This window comes from Marmota flaviventris, chromosome 11 (genome assembly GCF_047511675.1).
Source record: "Marmota flaviventris isolate mMarFla1 chromosome 11, mMarFla1.hap1, whole genome shotgun sequence".
Classification (NCBI taxonomy): Eukaryota; Metazoa; Chordata; class Mammalia; order Rodentia; family Sciuridae; genus Marmota; species Marmota flaviventris.
This window is the reverse complement of record NC_092508.1, coordinates 87726379-87750941: the sequence shown is the minus strand read 5'-3', so window position 1 is coordinate 87750941 and position 24563 is coordinate 87726379. Positions and strand designations below refer to the sequence as shown.

The window sequence follows — 24563 nt, the reverse complement described above, 5'->3', positions numbered from 1 at the left end:
CCTGCTAGACAGAAAGCAGTCCTTTCTTTCTTCTGTTGAGTTTCCAAATTGCAGTGGTTTGTTGATGAATTATACATTCCAGGTTGTTTATGTCCACTTACAAATTATCATACAGCTAGTCAATGAGTACCTCATGTCTAAAGCACCACATTCAAGCTCTCTAATCTTTTCCTTTGGACTACCCAGATTCCTATGAGTCACACAGACCATTTCAGACAAAAAAAAAAAAAAAAAAAAAAATTGATATATTTGGCTACTGCATTCTCTTGAAGAAATTTCCCTTTACAACTATTTTAAAATTCCATTTATTTTGAATTTTTTTCCAGATGTCAAAGCCACATCTCAAGTTTAAAACAAACAAACAAACAAATCCAGCTCCTTACAACTTCCTTTTTCATCATTAGTTCCTTTTGTTTATATTATAAAAATGGCTTGCGGTTCACAAACATAAGAAATGTTCCTTACAATAACCAAGCAAGGCAATGAGACCACAAAATAAGAAGAGAGTAAACTAAGGAAAATAAAAGAGAAAATAAACACTGGGACAGAGCCATTGATCTGAGTCCAATACTTTTGACATTCAAAGCTCAAAATCTTCTTTGTAGTTATTAAAACAATAAGTTGTGAACCCATATTTCCATTTTCCCAACAGAAAGTACAGATGTTCAGTGACACAAAGGAGAATACACTCTGCACCCTGCATTTATCTCCTTTTATGTTTTATCATGAACAACTACCAGTAAGGAACTGTAGCAGAGAGTCACCTATTTAATTTTAAAGAACCATTTGTTGTTTAGTATGAGTGGGAGAGAAGACATCCTCTGCTGTGGCATTAGTATGGCTACTAGTAGACTGAGTTAGTTCTCTTTCCTATTCATTAACATGTTTTCTAATTCTTCTCTAAAGATTATTCTCTGAAAGTTCAGAAGAGTAGTTTATTCCCAGTTAGTTTATTTATTCCTAATTACTTTAAAATTGGATACATTCTTTTTAATTAGTATGAGGCTCATTCCATGACACAAAAATTAAGACTATGGTAGATATCACACCACTGAGAACAATGTCATGACATTCCATTTAGGAAAATTTAAATCTGGTTAGGTTATTACATTTAAGTAAGTTCATGAGAAATACATCATTCATTGTTCCAAAGATTAGGCAAAAGTACTTTAAAAAAAAACCTATTTATGATGACATGCTTCTGGAATATAAATCCATTGATTACTATGAAAAATTAGAAAAAATAAAATTTCAAAAAGGTCATTTACTTCCTATCCACTTTAGCTGCATATTAGTTGTCTTCTTAAGAAAGCTAAATTTCATTTTGGTTGATTCCACTACTGGCTACAGAAGGATATTCTTTTGTTTTGTGATCATACTTTACACATTGTGAGTGACATTCTTTTTTCCTCTGTTCATAGTCAAGCATCTTTTTTGCTGATTAAAATAGCTTTATATTGCATGCTTTATGAAATCTCTAAATACATGTTTTATATCACAACTTTGTGTTTAAAAAAGAGTGATATGCTCTCCTTTCTAAAAGACCATCTGCTTTCAAACAACAATGGGTTTCATGAGTAATTCTAAGGAGAAACACAGTTATTATAGTTTAGCACATTTTTGGTGGAATAAAAGGTAACATTCAACTGCTATTTAAACACACTGAGCACTTTTTGTACAGTACCTAAAGGCCAAACATGTCATTACTGAAATAAGAGTTTCTATAACAAATTTCTCTGGTCCCAGTTTCCAAGGTAAAGTGGCAGTATACAACACTTAGAAAAGAACAGCCTACAAAAGATTATAATTTAAAATCATTCGTCGTCATCAAAATTATTTTATGTAAATTTAATGCTGCCAAATTTCAAAATTCTCTTTTTTTAAAACTTTTTAATTATAAGAGAATAATTATGGAAAAACACTTCAAATACAAAATTTTTAATTTTGTTGAAAATATATGAATAATTTTTTGAAATACATATATATTTTGCTCTTGATATTCAGAGTTTTTAGAGAGTGCTTCTTTTGCAGAAACTTTAAATTCTTTATATTTGCTTTAACATTTCATCAGTTAGAATTATGTTAGAATTTAAGGCAGCTCTTTAGAATTTAGATTTATTTTCTTGTTAGTTCTCTTACTTTTTAAATCCCTACTGAATTTAATTAATTTGAAATATTATTGAAATTAAAGTAGTTGTTAAGTAGCTTTGGTTTCTTTGTTACAGTAATGAAACTATTTGGGGGAGGTAAAAGTTGAGAGAGAAGAACATCATAAATTAATATATATATATATATATATATATATATATATATATATATATATAACATTTAAATTGTGCATGTGAATTACTAGCATGTGCATTAGTAGCATTAGAATTAAGACATTAAAATAAGAGAGGGGATTGAGAGTGTGCCTCAGAGGTAGAATGCTTATCTAAATATACATAAGGGCCTGGGTTCAATCCTTAGCACTAAAAAAAAAAAATAAATGAACAGATTGATTAATGTATTAATTAAATAAAATAAGATAGAAAGTTAGGATAGACTATAAACAAAGCCACAGACACTAAAGAAAAATAAACATTTCAATGGAGAATAATAAAATAGGACTCATGTTTGGTTATAGGACTATGAGAACTGTTAAGAAGGAAATGGTAGGTGATAAAAGAAAGAGTTAGCAAGTAAAAGAAAGCTAAAAAGGAAAGAGTTGGACAGAAGGAGACATGCCACTAAAACAACGTCATGCAGAAGGCACTGGCAAAGGATGACACAAAGCTAAATCTCTACCGGGCCCTTCACATCTAATTTCAGATCATACTACCATTAGCCTTTTATATTCATATCCTTGGAATGCATATTTTAGTCTGGAGAGAGAGAGAGAGAGAGAGAGAGAGAGAGAGAGAGAGAGAGCGCTTCTCTTCACAGCTTGAATGTTGGCATGACATCATGATGGGGGTTTAACCTTGATTGACAGAAGTCTCCCTGAAAAGCTATTGCTAAACCCCAACAGTTCCTGATCAATGTTTTTTCCCATTACATCTCTCCATCTATGTAATAATGAACAAAGGAGAATATTGATTGCAATGGACACCAAGAAAAGCTTATTATTATATCAAGATAAATGCTCCATATTTTGTATAATAAAACTTCTCTGCAAATCTCAAATTAAACACCAAGTAAAACTTTTCTGCTATTGGATTTGATCAAAATCATTTAGATAGATAGGAAGGCTCTGGTGGTAGTCAAACACCGTCTCTAAAAGTGTAAACTTCACCAAATGTATCTACCCATTGAAAAGTCCAACATGATACTTTGAAATCACAGATAAACTAGTTTTATGCTGTGTAATACATCAGGTACTGAAAATAAGTGGTAATAAGTTTAAGCAATAATCTCTTTTCTCAGAAAATAGCTAACAATCTTTTATACACCTTTCTTGCAACTCCAAATATATTTTAATGATGTACATAATTTATATTTTACAATTTCACAGCACAAGCAAAATGAAGCCCTTTGGCCAAAGATAAAAGAATAGTTTTACAAATAGTCCTCAGGAAATATTAAGTCAAAAATTCAGTCATGTTGCTTTCAATATGCAAGGAACATTCTAGTTGGGGGTAGGTACACACCAATGAATTGAGAAGTATTATTTTTTATCAGAGTCTGGAATTATTCTCTTTAAGCTCCATCAGTATTTCTATCACGGATTTGCTTATTAGTGAAAATAGTAGAGTTGTAAAAGTATTGCTGTGTGCAACAACCTGACAATGAGGCCTCAGGTTAAATGTAAATTAGCATTTATAGATTTTCCAAAAGATTAATATAGTTACTTTTTAGGTTATTGAAAAAGTAAAAGAAAAACTCGTCTACAGTGCTTTCTTGAATTTTGTTTGTAAGTTAAAAATAGCCTGAAAGAATATTTGAGAATCATAGCGTGATCTAATTTTTTTAAAAAACAGATGTTCACCTTTTGTTTTAGCATGTTTTCTGGAAGTTAAGCAAGGTGAGAACCATTTATATTCATATATTTTTTTCCTACTGATCATAACCTCTCATTCTTTATGCTATCACAGAAAAAAACCCATGCATATATCAAGTAAACCCGTCATTTTTCTTTTACAGAAATATTTGTCCTGAGTTTATGTGTGTGTATGTGTGTGTGTGTGTGTCTGTTTTGTGTGAGTATGTATACATGCACACCAGCCCTTGAGGAAATAGAGAAGCAATTGCCTAAGATAGTTTAGATATGGACTACTAATTTTTTAAATTTTAAATTTAGCAATTAGTGTAAATTATTATTTGAGTATACTTATGTTTTTATTGTTCTTGCTGTTGTGATTGTTTTGATAAATAGTGACAGGCAATCACTACAAAAGGAGCTGAGAACTCTTACTGGTTGGCACACATGTAAACTGGAAAGAACATAAATGAGTGTGTAAGGCAATGAAATCTGAATTCTAGTCACAGTTCTGGTATTATTAACCACATGTCCTTAACCAGTTGCTTTAACTCACTGAACTATAGGTTTTTAAAATTTTTATTTATTTCTTTTCATTTGGACTTTACATAGGTTGGACTATTTCAATTCATCACATCTGCAAGTGCTCAATTAATCAATGAATGAAAGGTTGGAACAAAAAAATCCATCTTAGAAGCAAAATTTAACATGGACCCCGAAGTCTGAATCCTCATTGTGATGGGTATGGCTCATATTGGGTTGGGCAGGTCCAATATATTCATGATTTAAATAGTTCCTCCTGCAATAGTTTAAATTGTAAACAGAAGTCAATCTCAGTCATTTAAGAGTGTATCTTAGATTGCTTTTCCAATTGCTCAGATTGCTTGAAGATAGAATTAATTTGTTTTTAATTTATTAAATAAATAATTTTCATTTTTTGATCATTAAGAATCTCTCATACTATATCACATTGCCAAGCCCTCCATCCCCCAAAAAAGTTTTAAACAAAATCTTACACCACATTTGTATTTATCCATGGAAGAAATACTTCAGGATTGTCAGAAAAATACTTGAGTGGCCATGTGAACACACTCATGTGATTCCAATCAGAGTGCAGCAATTCAATATTCATACCTGCAAGACTCCACTTACCTCCAAGGTCAAGTATCTCTACACAGACATCCATCACTATGGTGAGAAAGGTATCATTAATATCTTGTCAAATTTATAAACTGCCTTCTGGGTTTAGCACATTTGAATATATTTAACCCACTTTGTCTCAATTTGTTCAGGCTTATTATAACTAGGGTTGGTGTGGATTTTCTTCTTTTCATTCTTTTTTATCCCTCAATTCCAATTTGAACATTTATTCTTTTTAAATATTTTTTTAATTATACATGGGCACAATATCTTTATTTTGTTTACTTATCTTTATGTGGTGCTGAGGATCGAACCCAGTGCCTCACCTATGTGAGGCAAGCGCTCTGTCACTGAGCCACAACCCCACCCCTGAACATTCATTCTTTTCCCCTCTCCTTTGGATGGTATGTGAAAAGGTTTCAGTGAGAATGCAAATTTAAAGTCATCAATACTCCATTTGGCTGAAATGTTGACAGTTATCAAATACAACAGATGTAGTTATATTAGAAGTTCCTCAACCTGCAAACATTTTCTCCTGTATTTTGCAGTGGCAAAGACCATTCAAATAATTTCTCTCACAATCACCAATGCATAGCACCTTACAAAATAACTACCAACCTTGGGAGGTTGTTTGCATATTAAATGATCAGTTATCCTTTGCGTCTACTTTCCCTTTTGAATGCTACATTCAGTTATTCCATTGTTCAAAAAATTCAATTAACATACAAAAACTTGTTGACCATAGTAAAAATAAGGCTGCATAGAGTAGTTCTAAGTGGTAGATTGCCCCTGCCTCAAAGAATATATTTTTTAAATTATTTATGTAAAGAAAGCAATTCACTAAACAATTGTATAAATGTCTTATATTGGATATCCTTCAATTAATTAATTCTGTAAATAATATATCTAATCAAATAGACTGTCAATGAAAGTTGCACTTTGAAAATAATCACATTTATATATTTATGTAGATATATACCTTCAGAGAGTTCTTTGAAATGGATGGTACTATATTCAAGGGCTCTGCATCATATCTTAAATTGCCTATGTATCCACCTTTTAAATCTCAGACAGGTAAAAAACTCCATAGGCTACTTTCTGTATGCTGAACAATGTATGCCAATACAGAGAGTGGGAAAGGACCATAACCTTAATGATCCTATTCATGACTTGAGGGCCTTAAACTATTTGTTACTTGAAACAACTGATGGTTATTTCATGTTTCAACCCCCCCTCAAAAAAAGTCAATACTAGATTTTGTGCAATGGAAGTAGTACAAAACCTCACAAAAACTCAAGAGACATAAAGTTCAAAATCAACAAAATAACTACTAACACTTTGTTAATCTTAATTCATAGTTTTATTAATCTTTTCAAATTTTAATTCTATGTACTCCCAAAATTCACATGTTGAAATCCTAACCCCTAGTATTTCCAAACATGACTATATATTTGAAGATTGGGCCTTCAAAGACAAAATTAATGCCAAACAAGATCACATGGGTGAGCCTCATTCAATATTAATGATGTCCTTATAAGAAGAGGAGATGAGGGCATAGACACACTTGAGGACATGGCCATGTTAAGACACTGGATAAAGATAGTCATCTATAAACAAAAGGGAAAGGGCTTAGAAGAAAACAATCACACCAACACCTTAATCTTTGACTTCCAGCCTCCAGAACTGTGAGGAAACAAATCTTTGCTGTTTAAGCCATCTGGTCTCTGTTATTTTATTATTAAAGCCCTAGTAGACTAAAATGTTTTTTGTTGGAATTCTAAGAATGACTTTTAATGTTATCTATAAGAGAGGACCATGAACACTGCCTAGTTGCAGCCACGATTAGCTCCTGTAATGAATTCATGCACATTAGAAAATATTTATATTCATTTTGGGGAAGATGTACATATATATATATATATGATATAGATAGATAGATATAGTAGATATAGATATACAGATATAAAGATATATAGGTGTGTGTAAAATCTGTGACTGTAATATCACTCTCCAAATTATACTACATTATCTGGCAAAAGGAGATTGCCCAGGTGCTCTTAATGTAATCAGATGAGATCTCTGATACCAGAAGAGGAAACCAAGGCTCTGAAACACGAAGCACAAGGGAATTTTGGCCATCACTGCTGGTGTGAACATGAAGAAGGGTCAAATGTCAACGAATGTGGTGGACCTTAACTGCTGAGAGTGACTGCAGCTGAAAGCCAGCTACTAATTGTGGCTTCAGCCCTACCACCAGAAGAAAGCTGAATTCATACACTAACCAAAGATGAGCTTGAAAGTGGGAAGATGAGCTTGAAAGTAGATTCTTTTTCAGACCTCCAGGTGAGAGCCCAGACAAACACCTTGATCTCAGTATTGTCAGGTTTTATACAGAAAATCCATTTGATCTTGCCTGGACTTCTGCACTACAGAACTATGAGATAATAAATGGAAGTTAGTTTAACAGGCTGAATTTGTGGTACTTTGTTACATAGCATTAGAAAACTAGTTTAAAAATATCTTCAGAATCTACACAGTTACAATCAACACTTTTTTAAAATTTAGGTATGTGTGTGTGGTTTTTATTTGTTTGTGTGTATCAGTACAGCTAAGAGGCTAATATTATTTTTTCCAGGTTCAATGTGTTTATATACACACAAAGTTCACACACACACACACACACACACACACACACACACACATATATATATATATATATATATATATATATATATATATATATATATTATAAACTCTAACCCATATGCCTTATGCAACTGCACATCATAAACATCCTTTCTGATTTGGAAAATAAATAATTAAAATTCTCTCTTCAACTGCTATTAAATCTGTCTTAACATATGTATCTGTTTAACATATGTATCTTTTATTCCCAACATCTACCAGAGTACTTGTTATACAGTAATCACTCAATTAAAATCTGTTGTATTCAAAATAAATAGCCACACATGCACATATTGAGACACAATATGTCCATGAAGCTTTATGTTTAAGGGAAAGCATGATCATGCTGACTTGAAAGCAATGTAATATGGGCATATATGAGTCTTGCCTCCACTAAAATTCAAGATTTTCAGGCTGTTTTACCTTATCTGAGAAGTTATATAATATGGAAGAGTGTCAATTATAATTCTGTTACTAATCAAGTTTATCCAGCAAATAACATCTCTCATGCTTTATATTTTTCATCTATAAGAGAGGACTATGAACACTGAATAGTTATGGCCACCATTAGCTCCTATGATGACTTCATCACATTAGAAAATATTTTTATCCATTTTTGGCATTATATATATATATTTATGTATGTATGTATAGATATAGATATAGATATATAGATATAGATGTAGATTTATAGATAGATCCAAGATATCTGTGATATTTATGTCACTCTGGTGCCCTGAAAATTGAACCTGATACTACACTCAGGATTGCTCTCTGGATTAAAGGAGATAAACTACGCAAGACTTAAAGCACAGCATCAGATCATATTAATCATCCACTTTGTGTTAATAGTAGTTATCAACATTGTATCGTAAATATCATTATTTTTACATTTAACCAGGGCAGAAATAACATGTAATATCCTAGCATACATTTAATGTACTTGGGAGGCCATGGGATAAATGGTCTTGTTTTAATGTACTCAGAAAGACTACCTATAAGCCTCATTGGACATAGTAGTCCCTCAATAAAGAGCAGATGATTAGTTTCTAGATTTCTTAAAGAAAATGTAGCCATATATTTTGAAAAATTTAGTTTTGTGACAAAATTTTACTCACTATTTATGTGAAAATGCATAACCTGTCATTTATTTCAAACACTGAATATTCTAATATGTGCTTATTTGGAAGAAAAATAGAACAGAATTCCCCTAAGTCCCATGAAGATAAAGATGTTTTTGCTATTACTGTCAAATTACATGTTACTTTATTGCCCAGTCCCATGTAAAATTTAGAATAAAAATTATAATAATCTAACATAGATTATAATAACATAACATAGAATATTACTTATGCATGCTATGACTAATATAAATTGGTTGTATTTCTAAAAAAACAATTGAAATGCAACCAATATTCTACCAAATGATACTTTAGTCAAGCATCTGAATTTAGGGTTGGTGTTATAATTAAATATCAAAGAAGGCCTCCAACTGCATCTCTAAAATTGTGCCCTAAATCACCCAGGGGAGAATCAGGCAAACCTACATTTTAAGACTTTGGAACATCACATTATACATAAATTTTTGAAAAAACTAATTATAGTATATTACTACTGATTTTTCACTGAGAGATATTTCATTTGCATAAGCATAATACTACATAGTTAAATTAGATATTCTTAGAGGTTTAATCATAACAGAAATGATTCCTTTAGTCCATGGGAAACTGATTGGATCTCATTTCACACCTCTTTAAGTGTAATTCCTATAATACTTATAATATTAGTATTCTAGTATTTAATAAAATTTACTATATATCTTTAAGGAAAATAGGAAATTATTAATTGCTGAATTTTTTTGTATGCTGTTATAAATTGAGATTTAATGGATATGTACTAGGGTGCTATATTTGAATGCTGGACTGTCCTAAGAAAATACTACACATGAATGGCTTAAACAGAGAAATTAATTTTCACAAAATTCTGGAGCCTGGAAATCCATGTTCAATATGCTGCAGGGCTGGTTTATTCCTAGGTCTACTACCATGGCTTGCAGAGGGTTCCCTTCTTGCTATCTATTTTCATGGTCTTTTCTCTGTGCACAAGCTTTCTTGGTAACACTTAGTACAACTAAATTTCCTCTTACAAGGACAAAAGTCAAACTAGAGTAGGATCCACTCTGACAACTACATTTTAACTTAATTACCTCTTTAAATGTCTTTATCTCCAAACACAATTACATTTTGAGGTGCCTGGGGTTAGAGCTCTATCTTACACAGGAATTTTGCAGGGATACAACTCAGTCCTTAATGTATGCTACAGTAGCAAGTAAAGAAAGAGAAGTTCTGGGTTGCTATACTAGCCTTGTTACCTACAAGCTCTTAGTACCTCAGATTCCCCTGCCTCCCCAAGTCCACTATGCCTAACCAATCTTTCTCAAAAGAGAATAGAATGATCAAGTGACATTTAATGATTACAATATAAAAATAATTCCAACAGAAACTATAGAAGTATAAATTATTACAATAATTTCTTTATAAAACAATGCATGAGGCTTATGAATGCAGGCTGACTTCTAAGATGAGTATATTAATAATTATTTTTTCTGATGTCAATTCAGTCTGAGGTGGTGGGATGTATTTGTTTCTACTCTGCTGCTGAACACTTTGGAAGATGTGTCTGTTGAAGGATTCTCCAATCTTATATCTGACTCTTGAAGACTGCCCAGTGAATAATCTTTGTAGACACTCAGATTTATTTCTTCAGAAGAAAGAAAGAAAGGATAGAAGGAAAGATGGAAAGAAGGAAGAGGAGAGAGGGATTGAAAGAGGCAGGGAGGAAGAGATGAAGAAGGAGAGAGAGGAAGGGAGGTGAGAGAAAGAAAGAAGTTGAATGGAAGTTATAATCTATATTTACTGAGTTGATACACTCCCAGAGCTAAGTCCTAAGTTTGTCCATTTTCACATGAATTTTTCTCCTCTGTGAGCAATTTCTACCATCAAGCAAATTCTACCACCCAAATCAAGAAAGCTAATGTTATGATATATTTAGAAAAAAATAAAATAAAAATTAAAAAAAAAAAAAACATAAATCAACCCCAAGTCCATGCCACTGCTCCAATCTGAATGGCCACAAGATAGCAATTGGAAGAATGATGATACTCTTTGTCCTGCTGCACATTCCATAGGCACAGATTAGAGTTTTATATCCTACTTTCAGGGTGGGATGGTGAAAGACATGGGGAAAGGGAGAGAGAGAGAGGAGAGAGAATGAAATTGCCATTAAAAATAAGTTCTTAGAATGCAACATCCTTTAGTGCTTCATTTAGCAAAATATGTCACTTCAGAAGCCCTTCTGAGTGAAAGTCAAATGTAAATTTTATACAGTGACTATAAAGAATAAAACATCCTCTGGGAAGAAATGTGCTCACCCATGAAAGGTAAGAAGCCTCATCCCCAACCCCAAGTGCTAGATTAGCTGAGGATAAGTGATGGATTGGATGGTTCCTGGGAAGCCTCCCAGCTCAACCTTCCGCTTGGCCCCTGCAGAGCCCTGCAAGAGCGCTTGTTTACAGTACATCATCCCTTAAGCCAGGGAGATTTGCACCAGCGATGTCTCTGGAATTCATCTACTTCATTTTACCCCCTTTATTTTACATCATTTCAGAGTTTTTGTTCCCTATTGTTTTCAGTCCTGCCTGAGGGACATGGGTCTTTTTATATTCTGTGACCTGTGATCTTGGATGAGAAGACCAGGGAACACTGACTTCTTGGGTGAAATAGCAAGGCTTTTTGTCATTGCTGAATTGCTCTGTCTGTGCTAGTCACAGGGCATTCAGTTCTATCACCTATGCCTCCAATTAACCTTTCTTGACTTTCAGACACCAACTGGAACAGGTTGTGGGGCAGAATGAGGAGAAATGTCACCCCCTTATTCCTGCCTACTGTGCTGGGGAAATGAGCCAACATTAGACAGGCCCTTTTAATTTACAATTATTTTCCCACCTTCCTGTGCCCCCTCATATCAACTCTTTAGTGATTTTTTTTTATTAATAAAGAAGGGTCAATGCTTTTGGTCTCCCTACTGTTAAGGACAGAAGCCTCTGAATAAAATGAACAAAACAAAGGAATTGAAAGAGACATAAACTGTCCTCATGGGTCTCATATGCTTTCTCTTTAATCTGTAAGATTACTTCAGCTTCTCTACCTAACAAAAATGTTGGCCCTCACATATTACCTCATTGCAAAATGACCTCTAAATCACCATTACTTAAAAGCAAGGAACATACTTCTTTCCATTTTATTGTTCCTATAGTCTACTTTCAGTGCCTTATTCTACTTTATATTTTTAAAGGGCAGAATCTGTTTGCTAATAACCTCCCACCTGAATTCCATTTTATTTTTCTGACCTGTGTCAAAGGAAGAAAATTTAGAAGGGAATTATAAAAGGATTACTACCTTATATCCTAGGGGAAAGGTCAGTATATGAATATAAGAAGTTCATTAAGATCTGACTATCTAAATAAAGTGTGAAATAACACAACAATGGAAACATAATAGAAGTAGTGGTCAATTCATGCAGAGTCACATCTAACCTAATGACATGATCCATTTTCATTTTTCGTAAACGTTTCTATTACCATGACCCAGGAGACTTGTTATTTTTACCACATTGTTCAATTAGACCTGATCATTCCCAAAGCCAGTGTGAAGCAACCCTGTTGGGATGGCCTTCCCTGATTTTCAAATGATACTATATTTTTAAATTAGGTGGCCTAAAGGGTCTTCTTAGGAACTGAACCTTTCTTTATGGGAATATTTCAAAATAGGAGGGCAATTTCAAAGAAATGCAAACTCTGCTTTCATGAATAACAGCAACTTGGATACAGAAGAATCATAAACTCAATTTTCTCATTTTTTTTAAAATGAGATGATAACATCTACATTTCAGGGCTGTAGCATCAATTAATAATATTTTTTCAGTAATGTATTTTTTATTCCAATGTTTTGTAACATTAGACAATCTGCTAACATCATGTTTTTGGAAGAGATACTAAAAAAAGTTTCTGTTCCGAAATGCTCTCTACAACAAAAATTTCCTATCATATGAATATAAGATAAATAATTGTTAAAAACTGTGTACAAAATAAATCAGGGTTTGTAAACATTATTCCCAGACATATCCTTAGGCAGAAAAATTGATTTTTAGATTGGTTTTAAGTAAGCAGAGAAGAAAGCCTCTACAAAGAGGAGGTAGTTGGATGCTTTGTAGAAGACTCTCGAGATAAAATGCTTCATCATAGCTACGGACATCTGGAAAACGGATGGAGCGTGGGATGGAGAAGGGATTTTACTATGGAGCAGGTCTACTCTAAGCACTCACCATGAGGCAGATACTATCATCTCCATTGCACAGAGTAATGGAGGCATCAAAAGGATAAGTTAGTTGCTCAAGAGCAAAGGTACTCTTGGAGTGTATGAGAATGTTAAGGTGAAACCTATTCTTTGTACAATTAACTATGTTAATTTTTAAAAAGGTATTCATGGAGGAATTGAGATTTGGAATCAAGCTGTTGTAATTCAGAATCTATTATCATGCACAGTGCATACCAACTGTCTTGCAAATGGTGGAGAAATGATGGAAAGAAGGAGGGAGAGTGGTGAAGGGACATTATGGCATATACTGCCCGGTGCCTTTGTCTATGTTGTTATCTTTTCTCCAGTTGTTCTTTATTGGTAGGACCCCAAATTTCATTTTGGTATATAGTGGGCCTCATTTAGGATATCCATTGCCCCACGTGCCACGTGGTCAGTTTTGATAACGAAGATCTGAGCACAAATAAACTGGATTTAATTATTGTGAAAAACCTGTATTGTGTCAGCTTCCCTGACAAACAGAGAGGCTCAGCTGGCACCTGCTGTTTCTTTTTCTCTTTCCCTTCTTTCTGCCTGAAGTGGAATTATCTACTAGGGAAGGTTGACTAACCATCCCGTGATGGATGCTGCATGATAACTACATACAAAGGAAGGCAGAACAGAAATCAGAAGAAAACTGGTGTTATTCTGGATCCATGTCAATTCTGCATTGTCCACTTTTGTAACTTTCTGTCTGAGAAAAGTAAACCCCCATTTAGTCAAGCTATTAAAAATATAGTCATATCTGATCTTAAACAATAAAGACTGCGAAAACAGAAGGAAAAAAAAAAACAGATTTCAAAAAACCATATTGCCTTAGTCTGACACCATGAGTGGTGGGTGTAGGCACAGCCCTAGGCAACACACACTTCACTGTGTGGGGTTGTGTTGTTCCAGGCACCATAAGTACCTGGGCACAGATCTTTCCCACAAGTATTAGCAGATATGATTTAGATGTGACACTTCAACAGGGATTTTGAAAACTATAGTCTGCTGATCATATTTGACGTGTGACCTACTTTTATAAAGACTATATGCTATGAGATTTTTTTTTTCTATTTTTAAAGCATTTTTATAAATCAATATACAATATACAATCTAGACCCTTTATAAATCAATATACAATATGCAATATAGACCCTCTGGATCTGGAAAACCTAAACATTTACTATCTGGTCTTTTACAGAAATTTTGCTGAACTTTAAAAAAGGATAAAACAACATAAGTTCAATGCACAAATTCTAACAGCTCTCCAGGTTGCAAATGTTACCCCCCCCCCCCGCCACTCCCTCTTCAAGTCCATTTTTAATTCTCTTATGTTAGCCATGAGTCATTTTGTACAAAACATGATCTGTAACTGAAGAATTCTCTAAATGGATCTTTGAAAGGTGATAGTGCAAGATAATAGGGAAAAAGGACAAACAGCGTATTTAATACCATCCTGACTTAAAAATGAAAAATCTAGCTTAAAGTATAATAAGATTAGATTCACAGAAAATATCTACATCTGCTGAAACTGAGAGGAAGCATCATTAAGCATTCCAAAGAATAATCCTGTAAAGAATTAAATTTTGAATACCTCAGAATGAAAGTGCCTTTCTAGAAGGACTTCCTTGCCACAGATGGCAACAAGCTTTCACGTCACACATAACCATTTCCAGTACTTACAGTCCTTCTGACTGTACACAACACCAACCAACAACAGTGGGTTGAAAGCAATGAATAGAAATATGGGAATTTTCCTGATTTTCTATTCTCATTGTCTCATAAAACCTAAAGACAGTGCTAACCATTGTTTAGATGATTAAAAAAATATTTCAAAGAATGTACACCAATAAAGACTTTCATTTTAATGGCCACAAATAAGTTCTCATACTCAATAATAAGGTTACAAATTATTAAAATTTTCCAATTTCGTATTTCAGATACTTCACCCCTACATGCAATTAGCTTGGTGGCAGATCAACCTCAGAAAATAAAATTCTGAGTGTATTGCTGTGAGTGAAAAAGATCTACCTCAGGGATCCTAGAAAATACTCCTAAAGCCACACAGAGAGGAGGGAAACTCTCAGTTCCTTTAATGTATAGGGTTTCTTGTCTTTCTGCATGTATGCTTTCTTCTAACGCTTCACAGTCATCAGTGTTTCACAAATAAAGCTTTTCCTCTTCTTCAACCATGTCCATTTATTTCCTCTTAGAATGTTGTCTCTTCAGAGCTTTTACGGTGTCATAATAAATTCTATGCTGGATTGGTCTTTCCTTTCATTTTAAAGGCTAAGTAGATTTCGTGAAAATAAATACATTTCATCAGCTGGTTTCCTCTAATACTTTGTAGATACAACATACTTTATTTTCAAATCAAAGATGATAATATACTTTTGTTCGTATAAAATTACCCTTCATAACAATCATTCTTCAAAGTTTCCCATTTTTAGTACTTATCTTTCACATCAAATGTATACATTTATGCAATTATAAAATTATGCAATTATTTTGTACAGCTCAGTGATAAGTGCGTATGAATATTATAAAGTAACACATTACAAAGCTCTGTGATTAGAGATAATGGTAATTGTCAACATCTGGATTGAAGAATTTGAATTTGAAAAGTCTGATATTTTTCACACAGCTTTTTTTTCTATGCTTGTCCATATTTCAGTTAATACTGACTGAAACCATTTATCTGGAAGAAGTTAATTCACTATAAATCTAAACTGCTATACAGTTTGGAGTAGAATAATAGCTATTTCTCTATCTTTGTTAGGTGACTGCATTGAGTATATAGTTTCTTATGCCTCCTCTAGATCACCAAACCTCTCCTGCTTGATTCTCCTATGGTCCCCCTGTTTAGCACAAAGGCAACATTACTGTCCTCTATCTTTTTTTTCCACATGCGTGAAGGGGATTCACCTACATATGTTATGCTGCCGTTTCTCTATCCTTTTGCTAAGTGCCAGTCAGAGGTGCAAAGCATTCCCCTTCAACCTGACCTTCTCACAAACAGATTTCACAAATGTATCTCATGCCTCTGTTCTTTTTCCCAATCACAGATTTGATAGGATTATCCTGGCAGAGGGCAAAGCTATGACTACACTTTTGCAATATTTGAAGTTACTCTGAGTATATGGTGACATCTCCTCCTTGGAGCTAATGAAGAGAGAATTCCTAGATGCCACTCGAATAAGGAGGAGCTAAGGCTTAAAAGGGGTTAGTCTGCTGAATATGGTCCCATTGCTTATATAATTCATGGCCAAATTCCTGATTATTTTTGTCTTCTCACACTTCTTTACCACCTATACCCATACACACAATATTGGAAATCTCCATTTTTCACACACTTATTAAGATATAATGTATATTCCATAAAATATACCTGCTTAAGATACACAACTTCATGCTTTTGAATAAATTAAGAGTTGTGCAAAAATCACTACACCCTAATTTTAGAGTTTTTCTTTCTTCCTCCAAAATCTCATATTTAATAAATCATTCCCCATTCCTTTTCTAACCACTGCTCCACATTCTGTTCTACAAATTTGCCAACATGGGATCTTTCATCTAAATGGAATCATAAAATATTCTCTCTCTCTCTCTCTCTCTCTCTCTCTCTCTCTCTCTCTCTCTCTTTAGTAACCCCTTTTCCTTAGAATAATGTTTTTATGTTTCATTCATGGCATCTAGGAGTCATTCATTATTTTATATCCAAATAACATTCATTATGAATTTATAAAATTTGTTTTATCCATTAGGATTTTTCTAATAATTTTTAATTTTATTGTTTTTTTTTCTCTTATCATGTCCAGAATCAGATATGTGGTATAGGGAGCCTAGGGAAGGTTTCCAGAATTAAGCTGGAGAAATTGGTAAAAAATTATAAATGTTGTAAATAACTACAACTTATCCTATGGAAGAAGTGATTGGCTCAAGGTAAATAGAAGCAATTAATATAATTATTTAAATACTTAAGTGTTTAAAAACTTTAAAGAAAATTTAAAGAAAAAATTTAAAATTTAAAGAAAATTAACAAACTTTGCCTGTTTCCTTATGGCAAGGTATTTATCAAATATCTTGTCTGTAAAACTTCTATACAAGTAGATAAAAATGAAAAATAGAACCAATAATTGTTTTCTCTACAAAATCAAGCAATAATGATGATGGGTTTTCCTCTTCACTTTGACCTTACAGAACTATGTAGTTACTTTGGGGGATGATAATGAGATGTATGCATATCTGGTCACAGGAGGAACACAGAATGATAGTGGAATTGCTAGAAATAGCCATATCAAAATTTAGAGAATTATTCATATTCTAAAGAATAGGTAAACATTAAAGAACTGTGACATATTTATCTATGGTTATATTATGTATTTATAATTTTGTCGTAGTGTTATTTCCAATGTGGGCAAAACCCTAAGTAGTCTCCAGGTAACGGTGGTACAACTCCAGTTAGGATCTACATATACCAAATGTTTCTGGATCCCATATGGGAGCAAAAGTCATCACAGTAAGAATGGATAAAATTTCTGTTTTCATGTAAAAAAGAAAACAGACTTGAAATTTGTGTTGTACTTTTATATACTAATAAAAATATCGTGAGAGTTAAAGTTTGATTTCCTTAACATTCCTTCTTCATTTCCCTCTGTCTAAAGATATGTGAAATGAATTATTGGAAAAGGTCCGTTTTATTGCTATGTTTTAAAGGTCTTTCTTTCAAGTAAAATTTCTTTCTTTCTTTTTTCTTTTAGTGTTAACATAACCACATTGTAGCAATTAACCTGGTGTTTTCATAAAATAATTCTTACCAGAAAACTGCATTTTATGCTCTCCCTCACATACTCATTTTAAAGAACACAAACAAAAACTTTCAAGTTTCTTAGGTTATTTGGAAACAACAAAAAAAAATCAACTAGAACAGCAGTCATCTGTGAAAACAACTGACATTTAGTTTCACAGGGAAGGTAAACCCGAACACGGCACAGGAACCTTTCTACTCACAGGTATCTAAAGACTCGTCTGAATCATCAGGGCAGTCGGGGTCCCCATCACACAGCCAGCTCTGGGAGACACAAGTCACGTGATCGTGGCAAAGAAACTCACCAGGATCACAGGACTGCTGATCTGAAAATGAAAAATGTTTCAAAATAAAATATGAATGATCTGAACATGAACACAAGAGCAGTACAAAGATGAAATGTGAGAAAGCAATACTTAAAAGGTACATGAGTATGATCCACATTTTCTATTCAGCAGCAAAGCAAAATCAATTATTTTTCTTAGTTTTCGCTGCTCAGCTTAAGCACACTATTTTGAAAGACTTGACTTTATTCTAGGTTCACACAATCTGTTCTGAAAATAGTTAAGAATTCTGTTTGTGTTTATGACTATAGGCTTTATCGTATCAAATATGCCATATAGCTGTTCCAGCCAGTGAGTTTTAAAGAACATTTTGAATCAAAGCAGAAGCTTTTGAGCAGAGAAATTTTTTTTTTCTCTGCTCCCAGAAAAATAAAAATCAGTAATGAGTTAAATATTGTAATTAAACTTCATCTCTAAATATTTAGTTCTTAACTATCCATCTTAATATACGGGCTTCATGTGTCTACACGAATTGGACTTCCTACATCACAGAATTTTCTTCACTTTTTTCCCTTAGCTTCTAAGGGGGCAGCATTTGCCACAGGACACCCAAAATGATGATAAATTTCCATAAAACTTTTCATTTTTCCTAACTTCCTTTTTCTACTGTTGATTGTTTCTGAAATACCTGTCATTTTCCTCCCGGTGTTAATGAAACATTTGGGATTTGCAGCTTTTCCCTAAGTCCTAGTAAATTCATTAGATGTCTGTTTTTCACCATATATTTATTCATATGTTATAAGTCCATTAGAAAACATAACTCTTTTACTATTTTAACATGAATGAATGAACGCCTCTGAATGTGAAAATATGTTACAAGTGTCTTGACCTTTTGATTTCAGTTGTAATTTTTTATATATGTATGATATACAGCTCAATACAAATATAAGATAAAAAAATCATCATTAAATAGGTCTATGCGAGCCTATCAATAAGTAGCAAAAAAAACATTTTAAGTGACAAAAAGCTGGGCATACGAAGGGGTGGCTGAGGCAGGGGGATTGCAAGTTCAAGGCCAGCCTGAACAACTTTGTGAGATCACCCCCAAATTAAAAATAGAATGGTCCAGACAGGTAGGCAAGTGGTAAATCCCCATAGGTTCAATCTCCAAGAGCACTAAATATTTTTTTTTTTTTTTTAAATTCTAAGTGATTAGAAAGATTAGGCCATGGCTTAATTGACATTTTCTCTAGCAATATACAAAATAATAATGTATCATACTAAATATTGTCTTAGTTTTAACATAATATGTTAGATCTTTTGTCAAACTCTTCTGTCTCCCATACCCGAAGAGCCTGACTTTCAATAAATATATCACAAAAAGACACACAGAAAAGAATCTTTCATCTACAGATATAAGTAGATATCTATAGATAACTAGAGAAGAGTTCAAAATGATTGGGCTACATAGTTGAGGACTCAACTAAAGAGTTTGTTCCAGACGATGTAATGTAAGAGTTAACAATTGGTAAAAATGTTTAAAAGGCTTAAGGAGTTCTCCAAGTAAATAGCCTTAAAAATGATTAGATGGTGTCTCGAAACCAGGATAGAACATACAGAGAGGAAAACACAAAGACTGCAATGGTATGTACACAAGGATCTGAGTGATATCATGGTGTGAAATGGAAAGATAATAGAAGGAATCATAAAGGGAATAATATTTTACAGTGATAGCTATCAAGAAGCACTTCTACCTCCATATCTTCATTTGCTCATTTATTTATGCCACAAATATTATTGAACTTCTATTATTTTTTAGCATTGAGAAACATAACGAAAAATAATAGGCAGAATTCCTGCTGTTATGGAGCTTTTATTACAGTGGGGCAAAAGCAAAACAAAATAAATGAGTCAACTGTATAGTATATTGGAAGATAAACTCTATGGAGAAAAGTAAATGGAAGATGGAGATTAAAAGACGCAGATCAGTCCTTAAGCACAATTTACACAAGATGGCCAGAGAATATGTTTCAGAGAATGTATCATAGTGAGAATAGAGGCTTATAAAGTGTCAGAATGATATCCATTTGAGTATAAGACCATGTGTTAAAGATCACGGGCTAAGGATCAACACAACAATTTGCCCAGAAAATAGAAAAGACTCTAAAGAGGTCAGTGTGGTGGGAGAAAAAGAGAATTTAGGAAGAGGCAAGATGAGAGAGTATGGGGTTGGGGCTGTAGATGAAGACTTGGTTACTTAAAAATCAACATGGAGACAACTGGAAGATTCTGAGCAGAATGACACAGTCTGATTTACTGCTTCAAAGGATCGCTTTGGCTACTGTTTTGAGAGCAGATTGTATTGAAGTAAAGGTGGAGGTAGGGAAATCAACTAGGGTGTTACTGGAATAATCTAGGTGAGTAGAGATGTTGAGTGTATAAATATGTTGGTGGAATGGAAAGTTAATATTGTATTTTATGAGTAAACCGAAGTCAAATATCATGTACCCTGTCTCATTAAATGTCAGAATCCTGAATTTGGCGTTCTGAACCCAAATGTTAGAATTTCGATCTCTTTTTAAATGTACCAAATTGGGGATGCTTTGGAGATATCCATAAGGGATTATACAGTGAAGTATTTAAGTTTAAAATTCAGGAGAATGATCAAAACTGGAAATAGAACTGGGGGCTGAAAAAAATGTAAGCTATAGGAATTAAAGTTAGATGAAGTTAAAGTGAGGACAGAGACATGTGAGGAGGATGACTAGATTGTCAAGAGAAAAAATCCAAAAGTAAGAGTAGGTGAGAAAAAGTTCATGCATAATTAAAGAATGAAGAGCAAGGGGAAAGGACATTTACTAATGCCCCATGCAATTTCAAGAACTGAATCAGGGAAGGTATCACTAATAGCAAAGTTCAAGTGTAGTGAATTCTGATCAGACAGAGTAGATGTGCATGCTGAAAGAAAGGTGCCTCTGGAGAGAGTCAAGAGGCCTGAGAAGGAGATGGAAATGGAAGGGTTTGTCCGAGTACTCTTGTTGATGCAGTACAAACCTAAACAAGAACACAAGAGCATTTGCTCCGAAGATGAAAGAAAAGAAAAATGAAATGGTGGAAAAATCATTAGGAAAAAACTAAGATATTTTCTCTGATTATATTTTCTAAAGGAACCAAGATACAAAATTAATTTCTGACATGAGGACCAAAGAATTGGAAAGGGTGGTAAAATTTCAAACACTTCTCATAGAAGTGGTATTAGGAATCCACTAGGAACTGTGAGAGGACTGATTTCTTTTTAATATTTTTTAATTTCTTTTTTTTTTAGTTGTCAATGGACCTTTATTTTATTTATTTATACACAGTGCTGAGAATCAAATCCAGTGCCTCACACTTGCTAGACAAGCACTCCACCCCTCAGCCACAACCCCAGCCCCAAGGATTACCTTCTAATAGTAATGAATATACAGCTATCATTGACAATTTGACAATTAAGTGCTCATCTTATTTTGATTGAATATCTATATGTTAACCTAAGTTGAGCCATAGATACAAAACAATCCTCAGGAAAAATCCTTTGGGAAAATTTGCAAGCCATCATTATCAATATGTACTCCCCATACTTAGACATATAAATAAAGTCATTGTAATCTAAAAGTAACTTTGTTTTTGTTATAGGAGTAAGGTACACTTAAGGCAATTTACCTAATGAGCCTGTATTATCAGCTTGCTAAGCAAGCTTCAATCTTTAAAAACAATTTGTATTGTTGCAGTTTGGGGGACAGTTTTATTTATCCCTTTAGGAAATAACGGTTGAGAAGAGCTTACTATAACACATCTGTTTACTTTTCAAACAGATATTCCATTTCAAGGTCAGTTTTAAAAAGCATTGCTTATAGTTTGAAATGAGCAAATTTTTTGCTACTGTGAGATGCTTATTTAAAAATATATTCACTGGATTGAGTTATTTGAGTCAAAAGCAAAACATGTAGGATGTATGTGTGTTTTTCATTTATCCTATTTAATGCTTCAACCCACATTTTTGAGATAGTAAAACTAATCTCATTTTAAATGTCTTCCTATTATATGAAACACAGTGTTTTTACACTGTAATTAAAACAAGAAGCTTATGAGAATGTGAAGTTTTACTTACATCCCTAAGGAAGAAAATCAAAGCTAGTACCATGTTTATCTCTTATAATAGGCTCTTGCAATCAAAAACATGAAAAGATTGGGACAACCATAGCCTATGGAGTTTATTGAGTTTGGATTCATTCTGGCAAAGGAAAAGCTTAGTATTGCTAATCTTTCTATACTTTTATTAAAACATCTAATTATTTTTAATCGTAATTTACAATGAATATTTTGTAAGTATAACATACATGGTCATAACTGAAAGATTTTGTATATATAAATTGCCACCGAGTAGCTAATTCATATTTTCTCTTTTTAATATAAGAATGAACTATTCATTTTGCTCTTTTTGAAAAAAAGTAACTATCAAACTTTGAAGCATCTTTCAATAGGCATTCATTAAATAACTATGTCTTCCATATCCTTGAATATTTCACCATAATTAATTCTAATAATTTTATATCAATTCTTTCAAAAGTTGACTTTTTGTTATTTCTACTGGGAATGATAGTTTGCCAATAAATTAATTATAAGTCTATTGAATCATAGTAGGACACTTTAAGCAAATTTAAAGGAAATAAAAGTGATGCATCCTGCTAACTATTTACAAATTAAACATAAAGGAGGGATTCATATGCATTCAACAAATAAATTCCTAGGGACTCAGATTAATGATGTTAAAATATGTTTAAGAATAGGAAGTTAAATAATTGGTACAGCATTAAGAACAAGTGAACTATTAAGGACGTGATTCGACTTATGCTTTCAGCATTTAGTTAACTTGACAATATTTATTATCTTTATATCTTGTTACTAAAATATAAAAGAGTTAACAATAATGTGAGTAATATATTATTCATCATTGCTAAGAGAAACATGGTTATTCTTCTTTTTGTCTAATATAACATGCAATTAACTCATTTGCCAAGATAATAAAATTTTTGTAAAGTGTTAAAGAAAATATTAAGCTTCCGATTTTGATAAAGCTCATGTAAAGTTAAAGGAATATTTCTAGTTATCAAGTTTCATAAGGTACCTTAATTCCTTTCCTTTATACTTTCCTATTCCAGAAAAAAAAAAACATGTGCACATGTAGATGAAGAATAAATTTCAAGAAATCCATTTATTTTGTCTTAATAAAGTTATTAACATTAATATTCTTGTCAATGCATCATTCAGTATACATGTTTAACTCTCCTTGTTGCTTTACTCACTTTCCTTTCTTTATTGCTTATATGTCATTATTCTCCCATTCCTTAGCTTGGAATGTCCTTTCCCATCTATAAAAATTCTAGCTATTCACTAATGTCTGGTGACACTTGACCTCCATTAATAGAAAATTCCTCATTTTTTGTGTGTCTATCTTAATTTTGCGTAACTCTTCTCAGTACACCATACAGCTTCAATTTTCCATTGCTGTACGTATTGTACTTCTGGAGTGGTGAGCTCCTACAGGGCAGGGAACATTGTCTTCAATTTTATATTTGTGCTAAATAGGTCATGGACACATCTACACTCCAGTGTTTACTCTAGCAATATTTATGATAGCCAAGATATATAACCAATCTAAATATCTTTTGCTAGATGAATGGAAAAAGACACACACACACACACACACACACACACACACACACATATATATATATATATATACACACACACACACACACACACACACACACAATGGAATGCTATTCAACCCTGGAAAAGATTTAGTATTTTCACTTATAATAAAATAAGTGGACCTGGAGGGCATTTATGTTAACTGAAATAAACCAGGCACAGAAAAACAATGCATGATATTACTTACATATATAATCTAGAAAATCTGATCTAATGGAAGTTGAGTATGGAATGGTGGTTCCCAGAGGTTAATTAAGTGGGAGTCGGGTGGGAGAGGGAAAATTTGATCAACAGATATAATGTTACAGTCAGAAGAAAACAGTTCTGGTATTCTATTGCACAGTAGGACGAATATAGTTAATAATAATGCATTTAAAAATGCTAGAAGTGAGGATTACAAATGCTTTTCCTATATAGAAATGATAAAAGTTTAAGGTGATCAATATGCTAATTACCTTGATTGGCTCATTATATATTGTATGTAAGAATTAAAACATCACACTCCACCTTGTAAATATGTATAATTATATATCAAC

General features: G+C 33.0%; 1 protein-coding gene across 1 annotated transcript in view; it reads right to left on the bottom strand.

Annotated features, from left to right (window-relative positions):
* The window catches only part of Lrp1b (LDL receptor related protein 1B), a 1514976-nt gene extending 1496008 nt beyond the window's left edge, over positions 1 to 18968 (bottom strand). Inside the window, exons 1-2 of the mRNA XM_071619306.1 lie at positions 18962 to 18968; positions 18193 to 18315 (exon numbers count right to left, since the gene is read on the bottom strand). Coding sequence (XP_071475407.1) covers positions 18193 to 18315; positions 18962 to 18968 — 130 coding nt within the window. The remainder of the gene's footprint in view (positions 1 to 18192; positions 18316 to 18961) is intronic.
* Positions 18969 to 24563: the final 5595 nt, after the last annotated feature.